The following is a 12429-nucleotide window of genomic DNA, read 5'->3' on the forward strand; positions in this document are numbered from 1 at the left end:
AAGGAAAGAAATATGCTTATTATAAAGAGACAAAATAAAGAACATTTCAAAATCCTGTCTCATTAAGCACTGGTGCCTTCTGACATGGAGTATCATTGAAACCAGGATATTACATTTATTCTGAAAAAGATTTGCTATTCCCATTAATGAGGTGGAGAAAACCCTTCCACTAGGTAAAATTAATTAGTCAGGCATTAAAGACATTTTGCAACCTCCTCAGAAGCCTCAGGGACAGACGATGCTTGAGCTATTCAGCAGTGCAGCAATACCTGTATTCAAAAAGGTTGCCAGGACTATGCTCTCTGAAAATCAGTTGCTTTTAAAGATTGAAATTTGGAATCTGGGTTCTTAATTATATGGAGAAAAAAGGCCTAAGCCATTCTAAATTAATTCTGAATTTATTAATTCTGAAAGATTAACTCCTAGCTAGCCACTTATGCAACTTCTTTGGGACTAATTTTATTGGTTCCCATTAAAGCCCTTTGGTATGTAGCTATAGCTGTCCTTAAGTTAAATCTTCTGAATTCAATGCAGCCTTTGTATGGATACTACTGAACTGACCTTGGAGACCATCAGCATGAAAACCTGCTCACTTTATGCTAGAACACAGTAGCACAAACAGTACTAATGATGCAGTGAATGGGGGGAAGGCAAAAACATGGAGTGAGGAGAGAGAAACACTAAGAACTCACTTTTAGTCACAAATATCTGAGAATCTTACATTCACAGCTTGTAAGGAGAATACCAGACTAGAATCCCTGGATACTAAGCTGTCACTTGTAATTTTGGTCTTAGGTCAAATCAGAACTACCAGGGAGAGATTTTGAAAGTACTGGAGGCAGAAAAATCAATTATTATGCCTTTCATTTTCAATCCCAGTCTTAAAAGAATGAACTGTGGATTTGCTCTGCTTGACATACTCTTCTCATGACAAAATCAGATAATTTTCCTCTATTAGTAAGAAATTTTAAATTAACAAAACTAAAAAGGGAGATGTGTGTTACACATGTAATTGAAAATGGTGTGAATGTGAGGAGAGAAAGAAGGAGGGGAAGAAGGCACAGAAAGAAGAAGGGGAAAAACATCAAGGAAAAGGTAAAGGAAAAGATAGAAAGACAACAGCAAACATCACAAACAAAATAGAGCTATCTCTAAACTCAATTAAAATTGTAATCTTTTGTGTTCAGGGAGTGAACTGGAAGACTATGAGCTGAATTGTTTCTTTTCTAAAGCATATGAATGAATCATGTTTCTGAGTATATTATTTAGTACTTATCTGACAAGGGCTTGATGCCAGTAAATTCTGAATCATAACAGCTTACAGGGATTAACAGCAGTTCCAAAGAAAATACAGAAATAATTTGAAGTATTTAAACATTTTCAGCTCCCGCTTTGCAAGCAGAGCTGGGCAAATAAAGGACATGATCTGGCATGGAGGTTGGAACTAGATTATCCTTAAGGTCCCTTGCAACACAAGCCATTCCACGATTCTATGATCAAATAGGGTTAAATGAAATAATTTCAGTTGAAGGGACCAGAGCCCATCCATTTCACCACTTGCAGGCTTGCACAGCCACCTGTGCTCGTCCAGGATGCAGAGCCAGGCTGTGGTCCAGCTCTCAGCCTGCCCCAGGCAGAGTCAGAAAGACCACAGGAGTTCAGCAGCAGCAGTGTTTTCACCCACTGACCTGGATTCTTCCCTAAGGGGTTGCTCCTCTGTCACCAAATATTCACTGTGTGGTTATGTCTGGTTTGATACAACCTCATCCCTGGTTTTGGCCAGGTCACTGCGTGTTGCATCAAGCTTTCTCTGTGCCTAACACAGCTTGGCATTCAGTCCATAGTGCACAGTGATTTCCAGTGGAGTAGCAAGGATGATAATCATACATCTTGGTCACAAAAGAGGTCTGGGAGCATGCAAATCAATGGTAAATCACTGCAACAGTACATCATTGTCACAAAGAAGCTGCGTCATTGGGTGCAAAATCCTGACATAAAAATTCATTCACTATCTTTAATTACAGCTCTCAGGCACCTTAGGGGAGCTGGAATCTGCTGAATACTGAGAAATAGGTGCTGGCATGTAATTGTGTTTCAAAAATATGAAGCAACGCCTGTCTCACCTGAGGGAGAAATAGTTAATGAAGCAGGGGAATACAAATTCCCTGAAGCTAACCACCAAAAGGCATCTACTCATGAAATAACTAACAAAGCCACATCCAGGTACAATGGATTTAAACTTCCCTTTGTTAACATTAAAAGAATTGCAAAAGAAGATCTGCAGGGTAAAAATATCAAGTAAACTCAGAAATTCCTAGGCTGGGGAATACACACAGAAAAAAAAAGTCACTAGAGCTTTAGGGAGGAGTAGATTAAGCAAAAGGAAATGGCAGCAAGATCTATCACTTGCTAGAAGGATAGCCTAATAAAATAACATACTCAGGAAGGTGAGACAAAATGTCAAGCTTCCCTGCAAGGTAACAAATAAATTGCAATGACCTGATTTATGCCTACATGAATGACCCAATTCAGTAAAATGCATCTTGAAAAAGAAATGAGACTCTACAGCTGGGAATAAACTAGGAAAGGAGATGCTGCAAGAGGCTACAACGAGTTGTCTTTAACTTCTCAAACTAGGCAGTTTTCAGACAGTCTTGTATTTTAAGGGGTTGACATATGTCTCTAAAACTTCCAAAACCCTAACTCTAGTGATTTGGCTTATCTGTGGGATTATGTATGGAAAACTGTACCATCACTGAAAGGGTAATTCTCACACAAACTGTGATCTCAGATGCTTGAAATCCAGCATGCCTTGAAGGTGACACTGCAGGCAGGAGGCCGAATTCCATCAGGTAAGGCACAGTTGTAAAGAACCCCAGACTGAACAGTGAGGGGTCCCTGCCCTCCTGAACCACAAGTGTGGCTTACAGTGTGTAGTGCACTAGGCAACCACAAAAACAAAAGATTTGCCACCACATATACACATCATTCTGCCCTTTTTTACAAATTACGTTTGAAAAGGGTTGGTAAGAGATCTTGCTCTGCAACAATTTTATATCAGAAAATATCTATCCCTAAGGGGTGTGCTGGGAAGAGGGCTAACAGGATTGCATTGGCATATATATACACACATAGAGAGTTGCTGGGAGAGGAGTTTTTCATCAAATGCTCTCAAAATACAAATGAACTTTCTAGGCTGAGCAAGATAAAACCTTTATCTCTAGATGATACAGTGACTTAATGTGATCAAATGAGCTGTTGGTGTAATTTTACCAAAACTGGAATGATATTAAGTCAAAATGAAGGACACTAGGAAAATAAGTTATAGCAATACCATAATTGAAGTGTATTGATGACTACACACATTCAGCTAGGCATCACTGAATATGCAGGAGGAAACGGGCTACTATATTCTGTTCATCTGATAATTTGAAATTTCTGACCAAGGTCAATTTCACAATGATTTCGAGGTGATACTAAGATAATAAATGCAACCTAATTCACAAGAATGATCTAGTTTTAACTGAGAGCAATTGGACACATAAACCTGTTAAGGTCAACTCAGGCATGGTGTTCATTTACCCTGCAGATGGGTTTCCAAATGTGAATAATTCTCAGCTATACCCTAATAAAATAGAGTGGATTACTAAACTAGTTATGTCCTTAACAATGCAAGGAGGAAAGTCACCCTTCCAAAATTGTGGAAAGGATTGCATTGACTAAAGGTGCACTAGATAAGTATCAAATGGCACCAGTGAAAGTGACAACAGAAATTGCTCCTTTACTTATGCATATTTACTTATTGTTTACACAGATGACTAGTTTCTACAGCAGTAGGTGGAATGCAATGTTTGCAGGGCTTTACATGTCACGTAGTTTTCTTCAGAAAGGACTTTTGACAGATAAATCCCTACAGTACAACTTTGCACAGTTGCAGAAAAGTGTCAAGTACTGCACTGACCAATGCTCTTCAGAGGAGATCCCAAGCTGCACAGACTGCACAGAAAAGCCACGTAGAAAGTTCAGATTTTCAGGTTTCTACCAGCTGACAGAATGCAGCAGAGGTCTGAAAAGCATTTGGAGGAAGCTGCAGCTAAGCAGTTTTGTAACAAAAGAAACTTGGAAGGGACTGCTCGTGACTGGTGCACTGGCATAGGAACTGAGTTCCTGGAAGGAAAGGCACAAAGAAGACACAAAGATGAAAACTTGGCAATGGAAAAGGCAGAGCCGCAAGAATTGTCAGGATCTGCCTAGGTAAAGGCTTGCATAGATGTGTATAAATTTGTGTACATGTATTTAAATACATGCACACATCCCCACACGTCTGCATGTATGTACATTATGAAGTCATCTTCCCAACACAGTTGGTGTATGAGACTAATTCTCCTGTACTGATTCTTGGGAGAAAAAGTGGTGATTGTGGAAACCCCTTGGTGATGTGGGAACCCTTATGTGGCAGCAGTCTACAAATGACAGGTTCTGCAAGGTCAAATACTGAATATATGCTTGTATTTATTATGTAATTGTGCCAGTCTAGGCCCTCAGCTGTTAAATCCAAGGATTTTACTGCAGTTTGAAAATGGAAAGTATTAGTGATTCATTTTGTCAGTGCAGTTCTAGACCTGGGTTAACCAAACACTTCAGAATATGTTTACCCACACCTGAGCTTGTTGAAAAACCTAAGCTACAAGTTTTTCTGTATAGGTTACTGTTTCTCTATTCTTCTTTTGTTGTATGTCTATGCAAATTTGGCCCTATTAAAGCACTAAATAAAAAGACTCATGTATTTTCTCTGAAGATTTTTAAACTTGTTTAGATATGCTAATCAGCTTTTTTTGCTAAACAGCCTCCAGAAAGGTTGTTTCTGTAATTAAAGTGATAAAGAGAGATGCTTAATAATTAAGCATATTTTTATTTATTGATCTGCATGAGTAGATAAAATTTTAACATCTACAGCTCTGTGTAGGAAGTTAATGAAATATTTAATGTCAGATATAGTGCCAGTAATTCTAGGCATCATTCTTTTACCCCAGTTTTAATGAACTACTATTGTACTACTATCACAATGAAAGCAAGTTTCTGTTTTTCTCTTTCTGTCTGGCAAAATTATCTCACAGTATTTAAGACAGATCCTTCCAGTCGAGGTGGCTTGCTGAGTCTTCATCCACAAACCCAGACAGAGCTAGCTTCAGGATGAAGCGACCTGTTAAGTAATTCTTGGGGATAAGCTTCTGATTACTAAAGAAAGCTGTAAACTCTGAGATCTCTCTCAACTTAAAGCCTTAATTGAAACCACAGTGTTTAAGTATGGACTGATATTTGTATTTGGGAGTAATTGCACTGATTTATATATGATTTTCATAACATGTACTGTGTTACAAATCCCTTGTTCCCTTTCTCCTCCCTAACTGCCCTCTGCTGGTACCTCAGGAAAAATATTTCTGGGACAGTTGGAACTCCTCAGGCTTATATTTTTTTTCACTTAGATCTACACCAAAAGCAACATACTGGGCAGGGAACCCTGGTCCTTTTATTTTCTCCTTTCATTTTTTTTCCTTCTAAAATTTGAAGTGCAGTTTACAGAGCAGGAAGGGCTTATATACAGTTTTCAATCATAGTGAACATCCTTGCTCAGGCCTAAAATATGAAAAAGAAGCCATAAAGAGCAATTTTTACATTTAATCAGCAACTGCTGCAATTAATTGTTTCCAGAAGCTAATGATGCAAATCAGACTGACTTCAGGAGCTTCATGTCTTTTGTGGAAGGTGGCCTGGTTTCTAAATTTTCATTCCTAAGTATTTTCTAGAGCTCTACACATAAATAATTCCTGTCCTTTGCAGGAATAATGTACTCTTTGCTTATTAGTGTCCTTTGGGGAGGTTGCTAGTCAAGTATGTTTTACACAAGCAGTTTATTTGTTAACATATGATCTCAGTGTGAATGTCACTTTCAAGGAGCTACTTGAGGATTTAGAGTTAAGGAGACTATTTGCCTAAATGAAAAGAAATCATTAGTGTCAGGAAACAGAGTTTAGCTTCCATGTGTTTCAAGGGCTATTGAAACTGAAGAAAAATCTGCTGTATCCTTAAGAGTGAATGAATTAACAGAGAGATTTAAAATAATTAAGAACTAAGACTATTTGGAAATAGATTTTGAATAAAACGAAGATAAATTTGACAGGATTTTACAAAACTATGTGGTCAAATATATGGAAGCATGCATTGAGAGCCTAGATAAGAATGAGGATGGCCCATCAAGAATAGGAAGTTCCAAAAAATATCCAATGCAGTAAATGCTTTTGCATTTGATAATGCAGTAAAAGCATTTGATAAAGTACATCTAATCTTGTCTTTTTCAATGAATGAATATTGATTTGACCACACAAAACCTGATTCTCCTGCTTGTTTGTGAATGCTTTTTATTAATCCAATTAAGAATCTGAATGTATGAACAAACATAAAACTAGGTGTAGCAAAAAATAAAATAAAATCAGCAAGGTAAATGGGAGGCAGTAGACATTTCTGTGTGGGGCAAACAATTAATAATAAAGTTCAAATTCAGTAAAACTCTTAATTCCATTTTAGTGCCGTCTATACTTTGCATAATACCTCAGGATTTGCTTCAGTCAGACTGAATTCAATGGGATTAGACAATAAGCTTGAATGTCTTGCTGATTCAGAACAGAAGTTTTAATAAAAGATAAATATTTAATGTAATTTAATAAGATTCTTAATAAGCATAACCAAAAGAAAAACTACTAACTGTGGAAATCAGATTTCAAAGTGAGGAGCAGATTTGCAAGACCTGCCATGGGCTTCACCCACAATAACATCATTAAAACCTGCCATAATGTAAGATCATTTAGGAAGTATTTCAGCCTTTAGCATTGTGTACAAGGAAAGCATTTATCCTTGCAAACAAGCTATTTACAGTTCCATTCCAGCCCATTTTTCCTTTGCTGGAAACAGCAATCACTGCAGAATGAAAGATGAGCTACACTCATGGCTATTGCTTGTATTCCAGCACCGGTAAAACAAATCATTAAGATCAAAGCACCAGCCATTTTAATAAACTGTGAGCACTGTTGTTGTTGTGGCTTATGGCTTTGCTCTGCACAGAGGGAAGTTATAAACAGCACAAATAATATTTTTTTTTTTTTTTTACTGAATGGCTTTGTATTAACACTAAATACTAAATATTCTACACACGTAAGTATATTTAATACCTCTAAGTTATGTGCATACCTATATATTAATATACACATGAGTAGACCTCTAGTTCTATATACAAAGAGGTAGCTCAGGTTCTGACTTGCAATCAGGACATGGCCAGACATTATGCTGGGACAAAAGGGAAAAGCAAATGTTCCCTGATTCCCCAGTTTAGCCATAGGCTTTTCTGGCTTCCAAAATGGTGTTGTTGTTCCATGCCAAGCAGGGTGCAGTTTTATGACACAAATTGAAAAGCTTTGGGGAAGAGCTGCCATGCAGAAAAAGACACATTCAAAATTTTTATATAACTTAAGAGAGCTTCATGTCTTTTGTAAGATTTTAGTCACAGATCCTTTATTTCAATTGTTGAATGAGTTTGCCTTTCCCCATATCTGGGCGTTCAACCAGCAAAGACACCTGCCACCTACCCTTTGAAAACAGCATTCTCTTGAAGGGGTCTCCACCAGGCTCCAAAACAAAGGGATGGCCAAAACCATTGTTCTACCAGAGGTGTTGAAGGTTAGAAGCCCTAAGCCAGCACAGAGAGTTGGGTTTAATCCTACTGCCTTAAGTAAACTTGCTAACTCATTGTGCAAAACAGGTAGAAGGAATATACATATATATAGTATTGAGGAATTGATTTTTCAAGATCCTGGCTAGGCTGGTATTGCTGGTCACCAGAAACCATTTTATTTGACTTTTGATACAGAGAACTCAATACAGAAATTACTGAGGTAAAACAATAAACATGAAATGATACAGAAGCAGGTCTTTTAATATTAAGCACATCCGAGCTCAATGATTTTTCATAATTTTTCCCTGTTTCTGTAAAAAGGTGGACTGGAGTTGCACAATTTCAAGGTAAAATTGTACCAGTGAGGTAGCTTTTAATAGAAAAGAAAGCTTCTGAAAATATTTAAACAATTTAAACAGAAATACGTATTTCTCACTTATTACTTCATGAGGTTGTTTTTAAACATTCATGAGTCATTTGTCTTAAAATAAATTCTTCTCCATGAAGCTGTCTGCTTATTTTCAAGTTTTTAATGTGTTTTTCCCTTTCCAGTACTTCTAACTGCATTTTAGAACCTAATTCCTTAAAACTAATGAATATTTCTCCTTCCTTTATGATCCAGTGCTGCTGTTGCTTAGCCACTGGTTATATCACTTGCACACTCTATCTTCACTCTTATGAAAAATGTTGTTATAGCCTGAAACAATGTTACCATATAGATAAAGTATTAAGTATTTTGTGCAGGTGAATAGCTCTTCTATTTCCCTTATCATTATCAGGTTGGCTTATTCCTACAGGACTGCAGCAATTCTACAATCAGGATAATAAGCAGTGTCTCTCATTCTCTGAATATTGCTGATAAAATAATGAATCTTATTCTTTCACACTTAACTATGCAAAACGACACCACTCATTTAACTGTTTCAGGAATCTCTGAACCATATGGATAAAAGTGCTCTTGGATGAGCAGGGTTTATTCCACTGTACCTAGAGATGTGAGGCAACACTTAATTTGGAGCATTAATTGCTTAAAGATGCATTATGTTAAGCTGGTGTGTACAGAAACCTAGATTATGAGAAGATTTGGCTTGATTGATCGAACTAGCTAGAGCTTATAAAAGAAAATTTTGCATTTTGAGCGTAGTCTCTCTATGTATTACTTGCCAATCCAATTCCTCCCAAAAAACAAATAAATTTGAATGTTTCTAATGAAGGAAACATTTTAATTAATAACCATATGGGTTTTTATTTTTACAATTAAAAAAAACCAGTCTGCTTATATAAGTAGCAAAAGCACTTAGAATTCTACACCTTTGCTATTGGAATGCAAAAAGTATTGCAAACAACAGATTTTACTTTACTCATCTATTCTTTCCTTTGATGCAAATACATTAATCCTGAGACCATTGTAAAATCACTCTATTTTTCTTGGTTTGGATTGAAGTCAGCCAGTTCTGCCTATTTGAGATAATTGATGGGTACCAACTATAAAACTTCACCTAAGAGCACTACTATTGTGTGATCTCATGTTCTAATCTTATAAATACATGCCCCCAAGCAAACAATGACACTGGCTCTAAACAGCCCTTAGGTTTAGCAAGTCTGTTTCTTTTTACATCTGGCTCGTTTTAATCTGGAAACAGATGTCCTGCTCCATTATCTGAAGCACAACTGGACTCATTGGAGCAGTTATGGATCTGTGCCACGTTTCAGATTTTTACTGAATTTGTATTTTTTTAAGTGTATATACAGAAGGTTTGCTTTGTAGGTTATATTTGCTCAGATATACAAGGGCTTCAACTCAACACAAAAAAGGTCTATACAGAACCTGTAGATCATTTTGTGTGAAGGCTTACTCCTCCTAATTTCTTTCCTTCTTTTCAAAAATTTTAAATTCTCTTTTCCAATTTACTGGATTCAAAATGTTTAAGTATAAAGAAAAGGTCCTCACTTGACATTTGGATCAGAAAGCACTGATCACGTTGAATCAACTTGTCCATGGGAATATATTCATAGTGCCACAGCTTGAGAACATGTACAGGTCAAACTCGTGCCCCAAAGGTGACATCTTCATGGGAAAATAACTGGCTTTTGTTCAGTCCTAGATCATAGCTCATAGACCCTCAGTGGTGCTGATTAGCACCAATAGGCATTTTCTGCAGCACAATAGAATAGAATGATGCTGATGATTTCATTTAAAAAATAACGGACTGTTTTTTTGGTACTGATTGAAATACACTTATTGAGAGAAAAATCCTGATTTGGAGTTAATATTTCCTTATAGAAGGGACTGTGCCACATAACTATTTAATTTTCCTAAAAAACCCACAACTTAAGTGATAAAATCAAAAATTCTGTGTGCATAAACCAGCCCATTTTAGTCCTTTCCCTATTTTTTAAAGTTTATTAATGTTCTGAATTACTGCTAGTAATTATTAAATTACTGCATAATCACTGGAGAATTCTCAGCTCACTTACAATAAAATATTAATTTTCTCACACTCTTTGACTAAATCTGACCATCAAATTCTTACAGGACTCAGAAGAGTATTTTGTCATTCTTTGAGAAGACATTTCATTACCATGCAAATGGAAGTGCCTCTGAGCAGGCTAGTTGGTGTTTGCAACAAGTAACATGCAAACCATAGTGTGAAGTCACTCTACAATTTATACAGAAAGTTTAACTCAAATTTGACCGGAAATATAATTGTTTTCTTGATATCTGGTATTTACATATGGCAAGGTGGTGGGTGGATATCTATAATATGTGCAAATATGAGAAGAACAGCCATGTGAGATACTGTGTCTGACCACCAGAGAAAGAACATTTATAGGAAATGCATTTGGTAATTAAATTAATAATGGGCAATTGAATTGATAGAAGCAGGCAGCCTATTTGAAAGCAACAGAAGTACATAATGTAATCAAAGCATATTTGGTCCAATTACTTGCATTTGTTTATTTATTTAAAGGCGTGTTGTGTACACACACTGCCTTTCAACATTTATTTTAGAAGAGAGTGCAATGTTCAACAGGCCAGGAGAAGACTGAAAAAGACCATAGGTTTACTTTTAAAAATAGACATCATCAATAAGCAGTTCAGGCAACTACAAATTCAGTTTCAAAGTCAATGTCTCAGGAACACTCTTCAGTAGAATAGGGCACAGACTCCCAAGTGTAGCAGAAAGGATGCTGCCAGCATCTGCAAAACTGGCTCCAAGCTGTTAATCTTGACCACATGAACACGTGAACAATCCACCCTAACATGTAATTTTAACATGGGAATACAAACCTGAAACTTAACACACAAATCAGCCAAACAGCCAAGAACTGTGACTTTCTTTGTCATGAAACTAATCTAAACCCAGTGTCACTCTCAAAAGCAGGTTAAGGTAGACTAATCTTTCTGTCATTCTTCGTAAGTGCCTAAACATGGAGCCTCTGCAGTCAGCCACAGGCAGTCATTAATTTCACACTGTGAAAACACTTTCTAAAGACAACTCTGTAATCAAACGTGGTTATTTACCTGTCATAGTCTTGGCAAATCTCCCCAACAGCTACCAAAGCTTTCAGGTACTCGTTGGGCTGATAGGGGTGGATGTAGTGCAGCGAGCAGCTGTTCCTGGGGTCACCGTTGGATGCAGTGAAATCTATAGCTACCTGGAAAAGAAGAGAAGTCAATGTGCTGCAGACCTCTGAGCATAAACACACCTACAGCAACTATATATATCTAAATAGTTATGGATATCTATATATCAACTATATATCTTTACCAGAAACAATCTGCTGCAGCAAAGAGACAGCAGCCTCACAGCAAAGGTCATTTTACAGTGTACTTAATCAAATTGGAATGAGGATTTCACTGGTAAATATATGAAATATAAATATAAATATATCTAGAAGCAAATGACAGTGTATAAAATAAGAGGTAATAAAACTAAAACGGCATAATTAGGTAAAAAATTACCTGCATTGCTATTCTATGGGGACAATTATGTCCTAATACAAATGAATCAAATTAACTATCTCTAGGTTCTCATACTTAATTAAATCATTCCAGCTCAGGTGACATTCAGGACATAAAAGCTTTGCAGGAAAAATGTCCATAGAGAGTTACAAGTCCTACTAAAACTATAAATTTGAATTCCAATTAGGGACATTTCTTAGCTATTTTAATCATTACTGTGGCTGTAGTAGTAGATATTTCTTGTCTGGTATTTTTTCTCTTCAAAACATCTAAGCAGTGAAAATTAACCCTCTCAGTTTCACAGTTGATAGCAGGCTTAAACATGAGTTGCAGGGTAAAAAATAAAGCTTGAATCCTGCACAGATTTTTTGTTGTTGTTTTTGAAAAACCTTAGAGAAGATTGTGGGCAGTAGTCAATGCAAAAGCAAGTATTAATGAGTCATAAAATTAATTTCTCCCTTTTAAAATGCTCTTTACATGTCTCACTGAAGGTAGGCTCTGGCATGTATCTCCCTTTGTTATGGATCAGAAAGTCCTCTGCTGAATTTGTAATACTGCTTTATAGGAATTCCTAAGAGGAGCAACAAGAATCCCAAGGGTCTTACAGGGGGAACAAAGACATTTATAAAATGTCCATGTATCCAATAATCTATTTCTCTAAAAAACCCATTACACCTGAATATTCAATAGACAAATGCAGCAAGTTCAGATTTCAGTTTTACAGTGTAGCTGAAAG

The 12429-nt window shown here is 36.6% G+C and overlaps 1 protein-coding gene across 1 annotated transcript in view; it reads right to left on the reverse strand.

Moving 5' to 3' along the window:
* The window catches only part of CPNE4 (copine 4), a 225316-nt gene that overhangs the window by 27054 nt on the left and 185833 nt on the right, over positions 1-12429 (reverse strand). Inside the window, exon 11 of the mRNA XM_041466406.1 lies at positions 11253-11386. Within this exon, the coding sequence (XP_041322340.1) occupies positions 11253-11386 (134 nt within the window). The remainder of the gene's footprint in view (positions 1-11252; positions 11387-12429) is intronic.

The sequence above is a fragment of the Pyrgilauda ruficollis genome, unplaced genomic scaffold (assembly GCF_017590135.1).
Source record: "Pyrgilauda ruficollis isolate IOZ18807 unplaced genomic scaffold, ASM1759013v1 scaffold2, whole genome shotgun sequence".
Lineage (NCBI taxonomy): Eukaryota > Metazoa > Chordata > Aves > Passeriformes > Passeridae > Pyrgilauda > Pyrgilauda ruficollis.